The sequence below is a fragment of the Chiloscyllium plagiosum genome, unplaced genomic scaffold, assembly GCF_037043375.1.
Source record: "Chiloscyllium plagiosum isolate Xiang-an unplaced genomic scaffold, Cpla_swu_hap1 HiC_scaffold_1, whole genome shotgun sequence".
Taxonomy (NCBI): Eukaryota; Metazoa; Chordata; class Chondrichthyes; order Orectolobiformes; family Hemiscylliidae; genus Chiloscyllium; species Chiloscyllium plagiosum.
Window position 1 is genome coordinate 106,601,323 of NW_028270139.1, and position 21,644 is coordinate 106,622,966.

At 41.2% G+C, this 21,644-nt stretch overlaps 1 protein-coding gene and 1 long non-coding RNA gene across 3 annotated transcripts in view; one reads left to right on the forward strand and one right to left on the reverse strand.

Annotated features, from left to right (window-relative positions):
• rit1 (Ras-like without CAAX 1) overlaps nucleotides 1-21,644 on the forward strand; it is a 302,874-nt gene that overhangs the window by 74,496 nt on the left and 206,734 nt on the right. Inside the window, exon 2 of one of the 2 annotated variants that reach the window (XM_043701395.2) lies at nucleotides 18,304-18,360. The exons of the other annotated variant lie outside the window; for it this stretch is intronic. Coding sequence (XP_043557330.1) covers nucleotides 18,304-18,360 — 57 coding nt within the window. The remainder of the gene's footprint in view (nucleotides 1-18,303; nucleotides 18,361-21,644) is intronic. 2 annotated transcript variants of the gene reach the window in all.
• The window catches only part of LOC148152184 (uncharacterized), a 278,077-nt gene continuing 274,010 nt past the window's right edge, over nucleotides 17,578-21,644 (reverse strand). The window contains exons 2-3 of the long non-coding RNA XR_015758965.1: nucleotides 18,687-18,821; nucleotides 17,578-17,670 (exon numbers count right to left, since the gene is read on the reverse strand). This is a non-coding gene — a long non-coding RNA (uncharacterized LOC148152184). The remainder of the gene's footprint in view (nucleotides 17,671-18,686; nucleotides 18,822-21,644) is intronic.

The window sequence follows — 21,644 nt, forward strand, 5'->3', positions numbered from 1 at the left end:
TCGTTGACAGTATAGAGGACTGTTGTAGGCTGCAGCGGGACATTGACAGGATGCAGAGATGGGCTGAGAGGTGGCAGATGGAGTTCAACCTGGATAAATGTGAAGTGATGCATTTTGGAAGGTCGAACTTGAAAGTTAGTACAGGATTGAAGACAGGATTCTTGGCAGTGTGGAGGAACAGAGGGATCTTGGTGTGCAGGTACATAGATCCCTTAAAATTGCCACCCAAGTGGACAGGGTTGTTAAGAAAGCATTTGGTGTTTTGGCTTTCATTAACAGGGGAATTGAGTTTAAGAGCCATGAGATCTTGTTGCAGCTCTATAAAACTTTGGTTAGACCGGACTTGGAATACTGTGTCCAGTTCTGGTCACCCTATTATAGGAAAGATGTGGATGGTTTGGAGAGGGTTCAGAGGAGGTTTACCAAGATGCTGCCTGGAATGGAAGGCTTATCTTACGAAGAGTGGTTGACTGAGCTCGGACCTTTTTCATTGGAAAAAAGAAGGAGGGGGGACCTAATTGAGGTGTACAATATAATGAGAGGCATAGATAGAGTCAATAGCCAGAGACTTTTTCCCAGAGCAGAAATTGTTAACACGAGGGGTCATAGTTTTAAGCTATTTGGCGGAAAGTGTGGAGGGGATGTCCGAGGTGGGTTCTTTACACAGAAAGTTGTGAGAGCATGGAATGTGTTGCCAGCAGCAGTTGTGGAAGTGAGGTCATTGGGGATATTTAAGAGACTGCTGGACATGCGTATGGTCACAGAAATTTGAGGGTTGGTACATTAGGTTTATCCTACATGAGGATCAATGATCGGCACAACATCGTGGGCTGAAGGGCCTGTTCTGTGTTGTAACTGTTCTATGTTCTTTATATGTTCTATGTTCTATGTTGTATGTTCTATATTCTATGTTCTAATGAGAGGGAGGAACTAAAGCGTCTCTATTAGGAGAGAAATGGTGTAGGAAGCATTGATGGGACTAAAGGCTGATGAGTTCCAAGGCCCTGATAATCTATATTCCAGAGTAATGAAGGAAGTGGCCCTAGAAATATTGAACACATTGGTGGTCATATTCCAAGATTCTTCAGATTCGGAAAAAGATCCTATACATTAGATGGTAAATAATGTAACCCCACTATTTAAAATGGGAAGTGGAGAGAAAACAAGAAATTATAGATCAGTGAGTCTGACACTGGTAAGTGGGTAAGTAGAGTCCATTATTAAGGGTATTAAAGCACAGAACTTAGTAAACAGTGGTAAACTGACAAGTGGGGTACCTCAGGGATCAGCAGTAGGACATAAGCTGTTCACAAAACATGTTAATGATATTGCTGAGGTAACTAAATGTAATATCGTAAAACTTGTAGATGACACAAACTGAGTGGAAGGATGAGCTGTGAGGAGGATGCAGAAATGTTTCATTGTGATTTAGATAGGCTGAGTGAGTGGACAAAATGCATGGCAGATGCAGTATAATATGGATAACTGTGAGGTTATCCACTTTGGTAACCAAAATAGGAGGGCAGGTTATTCTTTGAATAGCTGTAAATTGTGAGAGAGGAATGTTCAATGAGATCTGGGTATCCTTATGCACCAGTCACTGAAAGTAAGCCTGCATGTGCAACAGGTAGAAAAGAAGTCCAACTGTATGTTGGCCTTCATAGGGAGGGGATTCAAATACAAGAACCAAGGATATTACAATTATCCAGGGCATTGATGAGGCCACACCAGGGATATTGTGTGCAGTTTAGTCTCCTTATCTGAGGAAGGGTATTCTTAATTTAGGGGGCGTGTAGTGAAGGTTTTCCAGATTGATTCCTTGGATGGCAGCACTGACTTATGGGGAGAGATTGAGTCAGTTAAGATTGTGCTCAACTGGAGTTTAGAGGAGGGGATCTAAAAGAAACCTATAAACTTCTAACAAGACTGGACAGATTAGATGCAAGAATGATATTCCTGATGGTGGGGGAATCCAAAAATTAGTCTCTTAGTTTAAGGAAAAGGGGTAAAGTTTTTTGGACTGAAATGAGGAGACATTTCCTCACTGCAGAGAGTGGTAAGCCTGTTGAATTCACTGCCACCGAAAGTGGTTAAGGCCAACATAATCTAGTTTCAAGAAGGAATTAGATTTGTTTTTTGTCGGTAAAGGAGGGATTAGGATATTGAACTCGATGATCAGCCATGATCATATTGAATGGCAGAGCAGGGTCAAAGGGTCAAATGGCTGCCCTTGTTGGAATATTCTATGCCCAAGCAATGGGTGAGCTGGCATAGCGTAAGTAAAGTCAAGGAGTTAAATGTCTGGGTCAAAGTTTAGTGTGGATGGAATGGGTTACTGTTCAAAGGATCCTGGCACCAGTATTGGTGTAAAAGGGAACTGTTCTGGAGGGATGAGCTTCCTGGAACAATGCTGGGACCAGTGTGCTGGCAAATGGAATAACTAGGGCTGTGGAGAGTGCTTTAAACTAATCAGAGGGCAGAGGATGTTTGGGAGAGTGGAAATATAGATTTACACATTAATATGGCAGTATTAAAAGACAGCTATTTGAACAGTAATACAGTTAAGTAGAAAATAGGATCAAAGCGGTAAAATTATTTTAAAAAGACAAAATTAATAACTCTTTAATCGAGAACAAAATGACTTAATTAACAGTTCAAACACAAAAAAATGGGTCGGATCTTATAACCATTATCAGGAGATCAAAGTTGGGAACTCAGTGTTCAGGGGTATGTGACTTTACAAAAAGAGAAATGGAAAAGAAAGGGTAGTGGGGTAGTGTTGTAAGTGCAGGATTGAATAAATAAGATAGCAAGAAGTTATCTTGTACCAGAAATTACAGAATCCGTATGGGTGGAAATAAGAAATGAAAAGGGGGAGATGACACAGATAGACGTAGTTTATAGATAGGCTCCTTATCAATAGATATTTGGTAGGTCTAAGAACCAATCAAGAAATAATGAGGGCAGGTAAAGAAAGTAGTATGTTAATGATGGCTGACTTTAATACTTGAAATGTTAATTCTGTTTCTCTCTCCACAGATGTTGGCAGACCTTCTGAGTTTATCCAGCATCCTCTGTGTTCATTTCTATTGCAATGTTGTCTGGTTAGATGGAGCATTGCTGCTTTACTTTTGTACTGAAACTGGAAGCAATAAATTGCTTTGACATTTGCTTAAGAAGTGCACAATATAATGGTTACTGATCGTCAAAGTTGAGACTGAGGCTCAAAGCCTCAGAGAAAAGTAGTTTTAAACCACAACTGGATAGGAGAGAATTAAATGCTTCCCAAAATAAACCGCTTGTGGTTTCTCCCAGAAAACTCTACATGAAGGCCCAGCACATACATGGCTTTGTTTGAACCACCAGTCAATATTATTGGAAAATGTAATCCAATATCTTACATCCTTCCACTATTGACCATGCTTATGATTGCTTGACCAATCTACTGTTAAAACAATTGAAAGGAGACTACATTACAGTTATCCCAAAAACACAGGTACCAAATTTCTGCTGGGTGCCCTACTATTATTCTGTTCTAACCTTGAGAAAATCAAGTGTCCTTAACAAGAGGTGAAGAAGTTTATGTGACATTTGTTTTTTGCGATTGCATTTCTTTATCTCCAGTTTTTAGTTCAACTGTAATCAATCTATACTAAATTGATTTACACTTTCATTAAAATAGTGGATAGAGGAATATCGTATGCACAAATTAAGCTGCAGCATTAATAATTCAAGCAGTACTTGCTGGGTTATTTTGCACAATAGACCATGTGATACTAGTCATTGATCTAGAATAAAAATTAATATTTGCTTTGCCAGAAAGTGAACTCAGCTCTTAATCTTAGTAAATTGTTTCTTAATTAAAATGTACATTTAAAAAGCTAAACCTACAAAAGTAGATCACCAAAACTGTATTAAATTGGTATTCTGACCACTCGGATGTTTTGTTTTGTTTCATTTGTGGGATGTGGATGCCAATGCCAGGTGGCCATTTATTGCTTATTCTTAGTCACCCTTGAGAAGGTGGTGGTGAGCTGCCTTCTTGAACCACTGCAGTCTGTTTCCTGTAAGTAGATTGATAATGTCACTACAGAGGGAATTCCAGGATGTTGACCTAGCTACAGTGAAATAACAGTGATATGTTTCCAAGTCAGGATAATATGTGGCTTGAAGGATAAACCATGGGTATGTATCTGCTATGTATCTGCTGCTGCTCTCTTAGGTGGTAGAGGTCATAATTTTGGAAGGTGTTATTGGAGGATCCTTGGTGATTTGTCATAGTGAATCTTGTAAATGGTGTGAATTTCTGTTGTGAGCATTAGTGGTGGTGCCAATCAAATGGGCTGCTTTATCCTGGATGGTGTCAGGCTTCTTGAGTGTTTTGGCTGCATCCATCCAGGCAAGTCTTTCATCACATTCCTGACTTTGTGCATTGTGGACAGCCTTTGAGGAGTCAGGAAGTTAGTTAATCACCGCAGGATTCCTAGCTTTAGACCTGCCGGACCAGTTCAGTTTCTGGTCAATGATCACCTTTAGGATGTTGATGGTGGGCAATTCCAAAATTGCAATGCCATTGAATGTTATGAAATAATGACTGAATTCTCTCTTGTTGGGGATGGTCAATTCCTGGCAGTTCTGTGGTGTAAGTGTTGCTTGCTACTTGTTAGTTCAAGCCTGGATATTGTCAAGGTCTTGGGAATTTGGACATAGAGTGGTTCACTATCTAAGAAGCCATGAAAGCTGCTTAATATTGTGCAATCATCAGCAGGCATCCCCAATTCTGACTACCCGATGGATAGAAAGGTCTTTGCTGCAGCAGTGAAAGATGGTTGGGCCTAGGACACTACCCTGGGTAATCTTGTAAAGCTACTGATCAGCTCGTCTGACCAATCTATCTGTATCCTAAGGTTATCCTCCTCACTGTTTATCATTTCATAATTTTCATATGATCTGCGAACTTGCTGATTACTCTCCTACATTCAAGTCAAAATTGTGTAAATATATATATAAGAACCCCAACACTGATCCCTGCGGAACTCCACTGGACACAGGCTTGCAGTCATAAAAACACACCTTGACTATAACACCCTGCCTCCTGACACTCAGTGGATTGTGGATCCAAGTTGCCAAATTTCTTTGGAATCCATAGACTCTGAACATTTGCTTTCCATCTTCCATGTCCGACCTGAACAAAAGTCTTGCTGAAGTCCAAGTAGATTGCATTGTCCTCATCGATACATCTGGACACCTCTTCAAAAAATTCAAACAAGTTAGCCAGTCATGGCCTCCCCTTACCAAATTCATGCTGACTGATTTTTGATTAATATTTGCCTCTCAAAGTACAGATTAATTCTGTCTCAGAATTGTTTCCATGTTAAACTGACTGGCCTATAGTTTCCTGGTTTGTCCCTTACTTCTGTCTTGAATAGCAGTCTCACATTGGCTGCCCTCCAGTTTTCTGGCACAATTCTTGTACCCAGAGGAATTGAAAAGTATTGCCAGCACCCCTTCTATTTCCTCCCTTACTTCACTCAACAGCCTAGGATATATTTCATCTGCCTGGAGATTTATATTTTAAGCCAGACCACTCAGAACTTCGTGTCTGTCTAAACTAATTTCTTTAAGTATATCACAGTCCTTCTCTCTGATTTCTATACCCACGTAGACCCTCTCACTCATGAACACTGACATAACTTATCCATTTACAATCCAATCTACTCCGTTTGGTTCTACACACAAATGACCACTGTGGTCTTCCATGTATCGTATTCTTTCCTGAGATATCCTTTTACTCAATATACTTGTAAATTAACTGAGGATTTTCCTTTATTTTGCCTGTAATTTTTTTTATACCTCTTTTTGCTCTCCTAATTTCCTTTTTAAGTTTTCTCTTGCGCATTCTGTCCCGCTCTTGGATTTCTGTTGTTTTGAGCCCTTGGTATTTGCCAAAAGCCTCCCTTGTCCTCTTTATCCAGTCCTGTCTACTCCAGGATTTTTTGGATTTATTGGCCCCACCCTTTATCTTTATTGGAACATGTTGGCCTTGTGCTTTCCCTAATTTCTTACTGAATGAATGCAGTTGCACAGATTGTGACACAGATTTGCTGAAAAGTATCTCCTCTCAGTCTGCTCTGGCCAAACTATATCTGATCCTACTGAAATTAGTCTTCCCCAGTTTAGAACTTTGAATTCTGGCCCAGCCGTGTCCTTAACCATAACAATCTTGAATCTAACAGATTTATGATTGCTGTCTGCAAAATGCTCTTCCACTGCTAGCATTACACCATAAACCCAAGGTTTAACTGTAGCCCTCAACTCATCTACCTTGTTCATCAGACATAAAATACATATCATCCAACCATACTTCTTTGTGTCCTAACTGGTATATAATTTTTATAGCTTCTGACTCCCATGTTGTCTCTTCTAATTTTAGTCATTCATCTTCCTCTGTTGAACCTTCTGTCTGGATCTCACCCCCTCACTGCTAAGTAAGTTTATACTGTCCCCAACAATACTGTCAAATCTCCTGGCAAGGAAGCTGCTCCCATTCTGGTCCACATGTAACCCATCTGTCTTGTACAGGACCTACCACTGCTGAAAATGGCACCAGTGCTCCAGAAATGCACTGATATGCTGAACTTTCCCATTTGGAAGACAAGAATGCTTTTGGGACCTCCTGCTCCAATGGATGGTTTAATTGTCCACCTCTGCATTCATGATTAAATGCAGTTTGATCTGATCTATTGGTTGTTGAATTACTTACCACGATCATTCACTGCTTTTGCTGTTTGGCACTCAATAATCCTGTCTTGTAGCTTCACCAGGTTAGCAACTCATTTTTGGTGTGCCTGGTGATCCTCCTGACATTCTGTCCTCCACACCGCAGATTGATGATGGATTGGGCAATTTGTCATGCTATGAGTTTGGTCAGTTTGTAGGTGTACAATTCGTCTGCTGCTGAACAAATTTAATAGTGCTCATCTTGTGGTTGGACAGTTCAAATCCGCTAGCGTACTGACCTACTGGAAAACAGCCAAAAAGTTGACATTCTGGATTTTAATCTGTGCTGCTGAACAGGCGATGTGTACACCAATTAGAAGTCACTGGGGGTCCTACTTTATGTATGTATGTTAGGTCACAATGATGTTATCAAAGCCTGAGCTTTATTTTAACTGCTGTGATCTGTTTAATGAAGGGTTAACAGCACAGCACTGTCTCTTTCTGTAACAAAACTCCTATTATGTGCCTCTCAAAAATTAAATGGGATAATGTAGTGTGCATTTAGGCATGGATCTAGCTGGGGCTGAGGGGGAGGATCAGTTGGTTCAGATGGCTGGGCAGTTAGTTGGTGCTGCAGAGTACCACCAAAAGCATGGGCTCAGTTCCTGCACTGGCTGCAGTTACCATGAAGGTTCTGACTTATCAACCTTGTCCCTTACCTGTGGTGTAATGACACTCAGATTAAATCCACCACCGGGCAAAAGTGGGGACTGAAGATTAGAGTCGAGAGTTTGGTGCTGGAAAAGCACAGCAGGTCAGGCAGCATCTGAGGAGCAGGAAAACTGACATTTCAGGCAAAAATCCTTCATCAGGATCACACTCTCGACCTAAACCCAGCACCAGTCTTGGTGGACCGAAGGGCCTGTTCCTTTGCTGTAGGAGCCTGGAACACATTGCCAGAAGAGATGATGGAAGCAAACACTTTGGTGATATTTAAGAGACATCTGGATGGTTACATGAATAAGGAGGGAATAGAGAGATATGGACCAAATAAGGGCAGAAGGTTTGTTTTTTAGTTTCGTTAGGCATGGTGATCAGCATAGGAGAAAGTGAGGTCTGCAGATGCTGGAGATCAGAGCTGAAAATGTGTTGCTGGAAAAGCACAGCAGGTCTGGCAGCATCCAGGGAACAGGAGAATCGACGTTTCGGGCATAAGCCCTTCTTCAGGAATGAAGAAGGGTTTATGCCCGAAACATCGATTCTCCAGTTCCCTGGATGCTGCCTGACCTGCTGCGCTTTTCCAGCGACACATTTTCAGCCATGATGATCAGCATAGGCTTGGAGGACCGAAGGGCCTATTCCTTTGCTGTACTTCCCTTTGTTCTTTTCTTCTTTCATAACCTTTAAAAAAATAAGGGAGGCTTTGTCCCTTCCATTCAGTATTAATAATATAATAGAACATCAGCTGTTACATTTAAAGCTTTGGTTTCCTCACTTTGTTTTATCTTTCCATTGAATTGTGGAGCGTCAAATCCATAATTTAGTTGACCTCTTCCTTGGTTGAAAATCATGGTCTCTGGAGACAAGTATATGACAGGTATAAAGTGAGTAAAAGTGTAGGTCAAGCATGACAGCTATCTGTCATATTTATTTTAAATGTTCTTTGTACTTTCAAAAGTATGACCTTTGTGGGAAAGTATGTCATGAGACTGATTTTTCTCCTTCTTTGAAGTGTTAAATGTAATCAAACTACTAGCATGTGGAACACTCCTTCAATGCTGTTTTGAAGATAGCCAAAAACCTCAAAGAAACTAAAGCACAATGTAGCACAGAACTTCCCAACAGTTTAACTGACAACAGTTAAGGATTTCTTTGGAAACAATTGAGACAAGTCTACTTCTGATCCCTGCTTCTTATAACTTATGGTTGGGTTGAGGAGGAAAGGTAGCAATATGGACATAGGAGAAAATAATGGAAAATCCTCACAATATCATGTAACCCTAATTTATTTTTACTCATTGAAACCCTTTTTTTTTAATTTGGCATGTATTATTGCCAAGGCAAAGGTCCAACCATAGAATGTGGTTGGCAAAACACAAGTAGCATGTCAGTGAAAGAAAATCATTCTGCTAATCCCACTTATGATGAAACAGTAGTGAGAAGGACATTGGCCCCCATCTTTCTAGATTTGACATCAGATTGCCTTTATTTATTGAAGCATTTATTTTATTCCTATTCCTGAATTCAGAAATTGTGCCAATGGACATACAAAATAAATATCTTAGGTCCTGTAATGATTAAGACCAAGTGAAAAATGCAGTAGAAAAAAAAATTGAGATTAAAATGATGAAACAAAAAGGCACAATAATATTAGGGTAATTTCCAGGAAAACAGAACTGCGAAATATCTGAGGATTTAATACCATGTCAGTATCAAATTATATCTGAATCAAACAGATAAAAGAGCAAGAGAGATCAATATGTTTGACTTGTTTATGTAGAAGGTAACACAAGGAATAAGTACCTCCCTAATGATACAGTGGGTGTTCCTACACTTAATGGACTGCTGCAGTTCAAGAAGCCAGTTCACCACCACCTCCTCAGGGCAATTAGGGATGGCCCAGCCAGAGGCACTACATTCTATGAGTGAAAAAAGTATCCTCTGAGGAGGAAGCAACTCAAGCCTCAGAAGATACACCAGCAAGGGTTTCACCTTTGGCCTCCACTAGCTCAGAGATTTTTATCTTGCTCGATTCTCTTTCGAGATTAGAGATTGTAAATGACCTGGTGAGCACATCACTGGCATTCTCCACAATGGGTTGAGGAAGAGTCAGCCTGGGTCGCTGGCTGTCATCAGATAGCCAGAAATCAAGTACTTTCACAGCTTCAGGCAGAAGTGGATTCCACAGTCTTGGCCATTCATAACTTTGTCAAAATACACAAGGCAGCCCAGCAACGGTAAAGACATTTGTCACAGACAATCATTAATTTGGAGCAAAAGATGGAGGAGTCAGTCAGTTCTGTACTGCCTCATTGGATAAGGATGAGTTATTGGCTCCCTACTCATTTTACATTGATGATGTGATTTTGAAATCCAACAGCAACAATACAACTTCAATCTGTCCTAATCCAAAAAAAATGAAGAAAGGTTGTTTCAATCAGATTTTAGATTTCCAGGAACAGCAAATGATAAACTAGAGATTATGTGATTAGTGAACAATTTGGCTATATAAAGCATCATAAAGCTTAAAGGGAAAAAAATAAGAACACTTCAGACAATTTGCTCTGTGTAAGGAAATAGTGTGAAATTGTTGGTAATTTCATTAAAATTTAAAAGACATTCTTCAGGTTTGAAATATATTTAGCACAGCATAGTGGGACAGCATGGTAACTCAGCAGTTAGCACTGCTGAGGTAAAAACAATGACTGCAGATGCTGGAAACCAGATTCTGGATCAGTGGTGCTGGAAGAGCACAGCAATTCAGGCAGCATCCGACGAATTAGCACTGCTACCCCACAGCACCAGGGACCTGGGTTCAATTCCCACGTCAAGTGACTGTCTGTGTGGAGTTTGCACATTCTCCCCATGTCTGTTTGGGTTTCCTCCTGCAATCCAAAGATGTGCAGGTCAGATGAATTGACCATATTAAATTGCCCATAGAGTTAGGTGCATTAGTCAGGGGTAAATGTAGGGTAGGGGAGTGGGTCTGGGTGGGTTACTCTTTGGAGGGTTGGTGTGGACTTGTTGGGCCAAAGGGCCTGTTTCCTTACTGCAGGGAACCTAATTTTAAAAAGACAACCCCAAATTGGCTTTTTATAAAAATCTAGACAGCTTTGTGGCAAAATGGACCAGAACACTTTCTTTTCTTTGAAGATAGACCATAGGAGCAGATTTAAGCTTAACATAATGCAGCATTGTAAGTGTCCTTGTAACTGCTATAATTTTTGATTCATAATGATGTGAGATAGATTATATATTGGTTCAAAAGAGGCTTATGAATGAAGAGAATACATTATCCAATGAATTTCCCATTATGGACACTTTAACCCCATGCATAATGGATTCTAGTTTATAACAAAGATCATTTTAGACTTTTGACTGACTGACCAGAAAACGCACCATTGATCAATTGTACTTGTGGAAAAGAAATAAGCACTGCCTTGGGTAAGAGTCCTGTGGGGCACCATGCAGGTGTGCCCAGTCCAAGATTGCTGGAGCATGACTGGCTGATACCAGGTCATACTTCAGCTGTTGATGGGACAAGGACAAGAAATAAACAAATGAGGACCATGTTGGTCGCTTCCCTAAGGCATAGGGATAGCAGTGCTCTTCTGTGCACCACAATGATAATTTCAGATTTGTTGTGCCTCTTCAGCTTTGTTCCTGCACATGCTGCAACTCTTTTGAGATTTTTCTGATCGCTTCTTCAGATTTAGGCATTGGACCATTTCTTTATACACTCGTCAGATGTGGGTGTCATTGACTGGCTGGGATTTATTGCTATCCCTGGTTGTCCTTGATACAGTGGTGGTGACCTGCTTTCTTGAACGGCTGCAGTCCATCTGCTGGAGGTTGACTCAATATGCCTTTAGTGAGAGAATTCCAGAATTTTGAACAAGCAACATTAAGCGAGTAGCAATATATTTCCAATTCAGGATGATGAGTGGCTTGGAGAAGAACTTGCAGGTGTATTTGTTGTCCTTATCTTTCTCGATGATAATGGTCATGGGTTTGGAAGGTACTGTCTAAGCATCTTAGGTGGTTATTGACTACATCTTGTGATTGTTACATGAGAGTCATTTACCACGAGTTAAGACACACCTACAAAGCCTAACATCAACCAACCATTGTAGGTTGGAACTCAAACAATAATGAGTCAGAATACAGGAAAGAGATTGAGTACTTTGCAGCATGGTGTAAAGAAAACAATCTCTCCATCAACGTCAGTAAAATGAAAGAGCTGGGCAGTGACTTTAGGAAGCAGAGTTGAGGGGACACCCCTTTGCATCAATAACGCTGAGGTGGAGATGGTCCAGAGCATCAAGTTCCTGGGAATGATGATCACCAGCCATGTCAATGCAACAGTCAAGAAAGCACAACATGATCTCTATTTCCTTAAGAGGCTAAAGAAACTCGTCATGTCCTCAAGGACTCTTGCCAATTTTTATCGATGCACTGTAGAAAGCATGGTATCTGGATGCATTACAGCGTGATTGGTAACTGCTCTTCCCATGACCGTAAGAAACTGCAGAGAGTCATGAACACAGCCCAGTCCATTACTCAAACCAGCCTTCCATCCATTGACTCTGGCTTTAGTTTCCACTGTCTCAGGAAAGTGACCAACATCATCAAAGACCCCTCCCACCCTGTTAATACTCTCTTTCACCCTCTTCCATCGGGTAGAAGATATCAAAGTTTGTGTACATTTATGAATAGATTCAAGAACAGCTTCTTCCCTGCTGTTATTAGACTTCTGAACGAACCTCTCAAATTTTAAATTTAATGTTGATCTTGCTCTCTGGGCACCTTCTCTGCAGCGGTAGCATTGAACTTTTCACTCTGTTCTATTATCATAATGCAATCTGTTTGGTATGATCTGCCTGTACTGCACGGTGGCTCAGTGGTTAGCACTGCTGCCTCACAGTACCAGGGTCCCAGGTTTGATTCCAACCTTGGGTGACTGTCTGTGTGGAGTTTGCACATTCTCCCCGTGTCTATGTGGGTTTCCTCTGGGTGCTCTGGTTTCCTGCTGCAGTCCAAAGATGTGTAGGTCAGGTGAATTGGCCATGCTAAATTGCCTGTAGTGTTATGTGCGTTAGTCAGAGGGAAATGGGTCTGGGTGGGTTACTCTTCAGACGGTCGGTGTGGACTGGTTGGGCCGAAGGGCCTGTTTCCACACTGTAGGGAATCTAATGTAAAAAAAAAAGTAATGTAAACTTTTCACTAAACCTTTTCAATAACAAAATAAATCAATTCGGTATTATCGGGAGCTGGTGGCTTAGTGGTACTTTACTGGACTACTCATCTAGAACCTTAGGCAAATTGGTGAAATGCGTTTGAATCCCACTGTGACAGATGGTGAAATGCAAGTTCAATTTTTAATAATCTGAAATTAAAAACGAGCCTGATGGAAACCATGTAAGCAATGTCGATCATAAAAAATCTGGTTCACTAATATCCTATATGGGAGGAAATCTACCATCCTTCTCTCGTCTGGCAAACCCACAGCAATGTGGTTAACTCTTAACTCCTCTATGGGCAATTAGGGATGGTCGATAAATGCTGACCTCATGAAGCTCATACCCTTATGTACAAATAAATAAGGGGTTAAAGGGATAGAACAACTTTGCAATCAATGGATAAATGAGACATCTAGAACAAGGACTACAGTTACAAAATTAGGTGTCTGAGAAATAGAAAATAAGGAGGAATTTATTATCTCAGAAGACCATTAGACCACAAGAAATAGGAAAAAGCATAGGCTCTTGAGCCTGCATTATCATTCAACAGAATCATGGCTGATCTCACATTCCTCATGTCCACTTTTCTGCCCTTTTCCCATAATCCTCGATTCCCCTACCAATGAAGAATCCATCAATCTCAACCTTAAATATCCACAAGGACGCCACTCCATTGCTTTCTCTACCAAGGAGTTCCAAAGGCTCACAACCCTCTGACTGAAGAAATTACTCCTCATCTCAATCTTAGATTGTGCCCCTTTATTTTAAGACAATGCCCTATTGTCCTAGACTCTCCCATGAGAGGAAACATCCTCTCTGCATTTACCCTATCAAGCCCCTTAAGAATAAGATCACTTCTCTTTCTTCAGAACTCCATAGAGTAGAGACCCAACCTGTTTAATATTTGTTAATAGAACAATTTCACCATACCTGGCATCATCCTCATGAACCTTCTCTGAACTGCGTCCAATGAAATAATAATTGTTCTTAAATAAGGTGACCAAAGGTAGTGACAGTATGGCGGTGTGGTTTCACGAGTGTTTTGTGCAGTTGCATTAGACAGATATTTGACCAACAGGTTGGTCAAAAGTTATTGGGGACAGGCAGGAAGGTGGTGTTAACCCCAAAATCAGGTAGATTATTCTTACAGCTATTCCTGCTGGTGGAGCAGGCTGGGTGTACCATATGATCTGCTGTGGTTCTGTTCCTTATGTTCTTATGGTCAATGGCATTTACACATTTTTAAAAGCAATTTATTTTGAAAAATTGCTCAGACAGCAATGCCATCTGCCTTGCGAAAGCACAATCTTGCATGGAACTCTACAGTAGAACCATGCTCCACAACCTCCTCGGATGTCCCCCTGTGTAGTCTGCTGAAATGATTTCAAATGTAATCTGCTGGAATTATTGCAAATGATCCAGGGAGCATGGAGAGTAGGCAGGGAGAGATTGCATTGATATTAAGTGGGTGTTAGAACATAATAAGAACTTATCAGATGAATGGTCAGTTTTACAGCCTGGTTCCCTTTCTAATAAAAGTCAATTTCTGATATTGCAAAAGTGCCTATGCTTCAAAGTACTTAATTGACTGTCAATGCTTTAAGGTATACTGCCATTGTGAAAAACTCTATACACATGAGTACTTTACTTTCTTTCAAATCACATGGAATAGAATCATAGAGTCATAGAGATGTACAGCATAGAAAGAGACCCTTCGGTCCAACTCGCCTATGCTGACTGATGTTGTAACCAATCTAGTCCCACCTGCCAGCACCAGGCCCAAACCCTTCCTATTCATATACCCATCCAGATGCCTTTTAAATGTAACAATTGCATTAGCCTCCACCAGTTCCTCTGGCAGCTCATTGCATACACGTACCACCCGCTGCTTGAAAACGTTGCCCCATAGGTCTCTTTTAAATCTTTCCCCTCTCACCCTAAACCTATGCCCCCTAGTTCTGGACTCCCCCAGCCCAGGGAAAAGACTTTGTCTATTTATCCTATCCATGCCCTCATGATTTTATAAACCTCTATAAGGTCACCCCTTAACCTCCGACGCTCCAGGGAAAGCAGCCCCAGCCTATTCAACCTTTCCCTATAGCTCAAATCCTCTAACCCTGGCAATGTCCATGTAGATCTTTTCTGAACCCTTTCAAGTTTCACAACATTTTTCCGATAGAAGGAGACCAGAATTGCATGCAATATTCCAACAGTGGCCTAACCAATGTCCTGTACAGCTGCAATGTGACCTCCCAACTCCTGTACTCAATACTCTGACCAATAAAGGAAAGCATACCAAATGCCTTCTTCACTATCCTATCTACATGCGACTCCACTTTCAAGGAGCTATGAATCTGCACTCCATGGTCTCTTTGTTCAGCAACACTCCCTAGGACCTTACCTTAAAGTATATAAGCCCTGCTGAGATTTGCTTTCCCAAAATGCAGCACATTGCATTTATCTGAATTAAATCCCATCTGCCACTTCTCAGCCCATTGGCCAATCTGATCAAGATCCCGTTGCAATCTGAAGTAACCTTCATCGCTGTCCACTACAAATAAGCTGCTGATTCGCTATCACCCTACTTGTGCTACCTCACAGGACAAATTTTACATTGCAGTAGTAAAAGGCTATAATTTTGGTTGAGTCTAAAAGTGGCCTACTCAAAATTCTATAGACAATAGACAATAGACAATAGGTGCAGGAGTAGGCCATTCTGTCCTTCGAGCCTGCACCACCATTCAATATGATCATGGCTGATCATCCTTACTCACTATCCTGTTCCTGCCTTATCTCCATAACCCTTGATTCCACTATCCTTGAGAGTTCTATCCAACTCTTTCTTAAATGAATCCAGAGACTGGGCCTCCACTGCCCTCTGGGGCAGAGCATTCTACACAACCACCACTCTCTGAGTGAAGAAGTTTCTCCTCATCTCTGTCCTAAATGGTCTACCCCGTACTTTTAAGCTAGACCAATATATTTGACTGTTTTAATAAGGGAGTACCTTTGAAGTGACTTTGAGTGGTCTAGTGAATGAATACATGGAAATGCATAACTTGTAAAAGGGCAGTCAGTATGGACTCAAGGAATGGGAATCATTTGTAATTAATCTGTTGGAAATCTTGCTAATACGCTGAACATAAAATTGATAGGGTTGTTAGGTATCATAGCTCTTACTTTTTAACACTTTGCAAAGGTTTAAAACAATATCAGCACGGTATCATTGAAGACAGGGAAAGATTGAAATTAATCCAATTCATTTTTATCGATGAGTGAGGTTTTATAGCTAATTGCAGACTTTGATTCTTATTTCTTCCCTGAAGCTGACTTTTAGATGTAATATCATGCAATATTTATATCGGTTTCGTGCATGTTTAATTGGGACTGCAAGGGGCAGTCCAGGAAAATGACCTGAAGCAAATTGACAGCTCGTTTTACAACAAAAATATAAAATCAGAATGTAGAATGGGCTGCCAATTTCTATTGATCATTTTGTGTTGCTGTCCAAGATGAATTTCAGCCCCAGTAGCTCCTTAAATTATAGCTTTGATGGGTGAATCGGAACTAAATGCTGCCACATAACTCACGACCTGTTCAAAAATTCTTTGATCCTCTCTGCATCCCATTTTTATGCAGCAATTTCAGAACATAGAATGACAGTGCTGTTGTTTGAGAACTGAATTTAAAATATTTTTTAAAAATTCCATTCATCTGATAGAGTCCTTTAAGCAATGTTCTATAGAAATGCAAGTATAAGGTTTACAGTAATTGCATTTAACTGCCCACCTCTCAAGGATTATTATTGTAAGTAGTTGTAAAGAATGAAGACAGCTTTCTGTGCATTCCTGTCGGATGCCTACAGAAAATGATGATCAACATTGTTATTTCTTTCCAAAAGCAATAACAATGCTTGTGTTTCCATCTCAATTTTTTAGCAGACTGTAAAACGAGATAATTTGTTGTGCATGATTAAACACATAGTAAAATGGTTTTCAAAAAGTATCACTTGGATACATTATAAAAATTGTCCATACCTTGTAATGAATAACTTGCAAAAAGACAGATTTTAAATATTTATGGAATAGTATAATCTGTGAAGCAGAATAATAAGTCTAGTTACCACGTGGTCCAAGCAAAATGGTATGACATCTGATAACTTCATCTCACTGGACAGATCTTGAACAGATACATCAAGTTGTTTTAATCTGTATAAACAGATGTTCTATACATGCAAAGTAAATATTTTGATTAATTGCTTCAAGGATTAAAACAGGAAAATATTAAAATGTAGTGTGATGAATAATCACATTTTTGAGAATGTGATTATAGTTTCAAATGTAAATCTGGCATCCACAAATTGAGGTTTTCCTAATTTCCACCCCTTTGGCTGTTCATCTGTGCAGCATCTTGATCTCACTGTGAGATGATAGAAATCAGCCAGACATATGGTCTGGAAATGTAATGCCCTACTGTAGACAAGCAGACAGGAGGTGGGAATTGAAGCATTTTAATAGATGAAGCATTAGTTTTTTCTTGAAATGGATGTCATCTCTACCTTATGCTCTTGTTGAAAAATGGCATTGTAAGCCATCACTGCACTTGTACCATCAATAAACAATATCGCACATGAACACAGGGAAGGGGACATTCATATTAATGGATGAATATTTTTTGGATTGCCAGGATACTCATTACTTTCATAAAAAACCGAAAGCATTTAAGTTTTGTCTAAGTGTGAATAAGCAGACCAGTAACACTAAGCAAAACAGAAATACATGTTAAAAATTGTAGTAAAACCTAATTAACAAGCCTTTATTTCAAAGATCTTGAATAGATGAGTGAATTATATTGCTTGGAGTTGATGCGCAGCTCTATTCTTGCTCTCCAAACCACACTTTATTCATTTTTTTCTTAAATATTTCCAGACATCTGCTTGATCACATTGAGCATCTGGTTTCCTCTGGGATTCAGCTCCACAGCTGCAGGGCTGAGAAATAAGCTTGTTAACTACTGCTCAATTTTACATGATCTTATCATGGCTGTCATTTTGAGCAAAACAATAGTTGTTAAAGAGCTGAAACATATAAGTGCATCCATAATCAGATAATATTCTCACATTTTCAATTTGAAATGTTAATTTTTATAGAGATAAAATATTGATTCATATCCGTTGACCAAAACCATTAAAAATGCATAAAACATTGAACATGCACATTGACAATGTTCCATGAAAATCTAGCCAACATGTTTAATAAGTAGAGCAACAGTATGTGTGATTTTATAGGTGATATCTTATGTATATTTAATTTATTCAGAATGTAGGAGCCAAGAAGATCTAAGGTTCTTATGTTACACTCAATATAACCTCCAACTGTTCTGTGCAATACTTGTATTCCCAGCCAACCTGCAGATGTTACTCAGCAAAAGAAATCCTTCAGTTTTGTCCTTTCCCACTGTACTGAAGGTTTTAAACTGTAAGGTTTCTATAGACTGTTCTTCACTTTTTGTTTGCAGAGCTTAATGTTGTGGATAAGCCAAATGTCATGTTTTCATTTCAACGGGCACAATTTTATTAAAATCTATCAAGAGGTACTAAAATTGTCCCTTTGTCCTGTTGTAGCAATGACAATGCAATTCATCAGCCATCGTTTCCCTGACTACCATGATCCTACAATAGGTAAGCCAGTAAGCTGCTTTATTGACATGTTTTTTTACTGAGTAGCAAAGCTTATGATTCATGTCTTGATTGCAGTTCTGTATAGCCCAGGTGGTTTTCTGGTTTATTTTCTGGTCCTGCAGTTTAAAATTAATGGGCTCAGATTGTAGTTTCCATAACTGAGAGTTAGATTCTTTGATTAAAAGTCCTGAGAATGTTCAGGAGTTTGTATGACACAAGACCACAGTAACTCAGATTGTGGAACTGTGAGCTATAAAAGCTGACACGACTCTGAGTTATACATAGGTACCTTTATCTTCAAAGCCATCCAAATGAATTATACTTACATGAAAACAGAACTGCTGCTGCAAATTCAGGGTGGTCTGTGTCTTCTTGTCCCGCTCCAATGCCAAGTCAATTGCAGATGTGCCTGAGAAGGCAGATGATTCAGAAGATACCTTCTCCGTGTCATTATAGTATTTCTATAGAGTCAGGAGGAACACATCTGCTCATTCTTACTCACAGTAATAAAGAAGTGCAAAAAAAACTTTCCTTCCTATTTTGGAGGACCTCTAGTATCGCTGAAGAACCAGATCACTTGGGAAGAGTGTGTGCAATGCTAGCTGCACCTATCTCAGGAGGAATTTGATGAAGCTCATCATGACCAGATGGAGTTAAAGTCACCAGGTCCTACTCTGACCTCCATGTTGAGAATTCTCAATATCTAGCTTGGTACATTTAGTAAGATAAGAATATGCCCATTAATAAGGTGAGATGCAGCATTAATATTGTGTAAAACGAGTATTAATCCCACTTAATTGGTAATTTGCCACTGCCTAGTTAGAAACTCGTGCCTAGCAGGGCAGCAGTAGAAGTCCAGTTCGTGGCCACTGCCATCTGACGCCTTAAAACAGCGGTGGTCAGACCCGACGTAGTGCACCAGTTGGAAGATGCTCAGGTGTGTGGTGGAATCCTGTCTGTGCTCACCCCTGCCCGGACGGAATTTCACATTGGCCCCAAGGTCCCATACTTCTCTCGGGGACCTGTGCCCCACAACCTGAGCCACCTCCAGAATTTTAGTTTTGTACCTTTTAAGGAAGTATCACGGTGGGCCCTGCATCAGCTGCTGCTGCACACCGTCCACCTCTTCTCTCTCATCCACTGCCCAGACACACCTTGGCATGCCCATTTGCCAACGGGTGGTGGGGATCCCCAATGGAGGGCTCTCAATGTGGGAGTCCTTGCCCTTTCTCTCGGGGATCTGGGGTGGAGGGTGCTGCACGCAGCAGTCCCCTGCAACCGCAGATTGCGGTGGTTCACAGACTTCCAGTCCAAATGCTTGTTCTGTGGTGCTGTGGAGTCCATGGACCATGTATATATTGGGTGTGGGCACTTGCATTCCAGGTTTGATTTTCTTAAAGACCTTCTTCTCAGTTTTTGGTTGCACTTCAGTCCCACGCTCCTGATCTTTGGGCACCCGGTACGGAGGGGGGAGGGTAGGTCTGAAGACCTCATTGGTCTTTTCCTGGGCCTGGCCAAACTGGCCATAAAAAGGTCCAGACAGCGGGCCATGGAGGGGGTCGTTAGGGCCGACTGCCTGCCCCTTTTCTGCAGTTACGTTAGAACCCGGGTGTCTCTGGAGAAGGAGCACGCGGTGTCCACCAACACCCTGGAGCTGCTCAGGGAGAGGTGGGTGCTGCAGGAAGTTGGGTGCATTATTTCCCCCTCCAGTTTTATTTTGATTTAATCCCTGCCCTCCCCTTCACTGTTTGATCACATAGCATTGCCCTTCGATGTAATGGTCACTGCTTGTCACTGGCCACTTGCGTGTTTCTTTTCTTCCTGGTGGTGAAAATTGAATAAAGATTTGCACACCTGTACACACACAATATGGGCACGTGGGAAAAATAAGCATTACCGCAGTTAGACGGTAGTGTGGGGGTAATGAAAAAAACTTTTTAAAATAAACAGGATTGTCAGACATCTTGTTCACTAAAAAGAAAGAAACTTGTGCCTAGCAGGGCAGCAGTAGACATCCGGTACGTGGCCACCGCCATCTGACACCTTAAAGCAGCGGTGCTCAGACCCAATGTAGTGCACCAGTTGGAGGATGCTCAGGTGTGCGGTGGAATCCGTCTGTGCTCACCCCAGCCTGGACTGAATTTCATATTGGCCCCAAGGTCCCATACTTCCCCTGGGAACCTGTGCCCCACAACCTGAGCCGCCTCTGGAATTTTAGTTTTACCCCTTTTAGGGACATAAAACAGCGGGCCCTGTATCGACTGCTGCTGCACACCGTCCACTTCTTCTCCCTCATCCACTGCCCGGACACGCCTTGGCGTGCCCGTTTGCCACAGAATGGTGGGGATCCCTAGTGGAGGGCTCTCTACGCAGGAGTGCTCCCCCTTTCTCTCGGGGATCTGGGGTGGAGGGTGCTGCACGCGGTGGTCCCTTGCAACCACAGATTGCAGTGGCTCACGGACTCCCAGCCCAACTGCTTGTCCTGTGGTGCTGTGGAGGCAATGGACCATGTATATATTGGGTGTGGGCACTGGCATTCCAGGTTTGATTTTCTTAAAGACCTTCTTCTCAGTTTTTGGTTGCATTTCAGTCCCACGCTCCTGATCTTTGGGCACCCGGTACGGAGGGGGCAGGGCAGGTCAGAGGACCTCCTCATGGGTCTGCTCCTGGGCCTGGCCAAACTGGCCATAAACAGATCCAGGAAGCGGGCCGTGGAGGAGTCGTTAGGGCAGACTACCTGCTCCTCTTCCGCGGTTACATCTGAGCCTGGGTGTCTCTGGAGAAGGAGCATGCGGTGTCCACCAACACCCTGGAGTTGTTCAGGGAGAGGTGGGTGCTGCAGGGAGTGGAGTGTATTATTTCCCCCCTCCAACTCTATTTTGATTTAATCCCTGCCCTCCCCTTCACTGTTTGATCACACAGCATTGCCCTCTAAGAAGGCCGCTTGGGTATTTCTTTTTATCCTAGTGGTGGAAATTAAATAAAGATTTGTACACCTTGTGTCTTTCACTGTGTCTCACACCTCCACACACACAACATGGGAGCTGGGAAAATATAAACTCAAAAAAAATGAAAAAGAAAAAAAAAGAAAAGGAAAAAGAAACTTGTGCCATTCTTTGACAAATGCATTTAAAAAATGCAATGAGTTGCTCCCAATATTGAGATAGCATACATTGGACCTTTCAATTGGCCCTGCCACAAATTTCACAATAGCTGATGTTGCTCATGCCCATAAGATATCACTCATGGTTTGAATATTCTTTATTGTCACGTGCATTCAATTA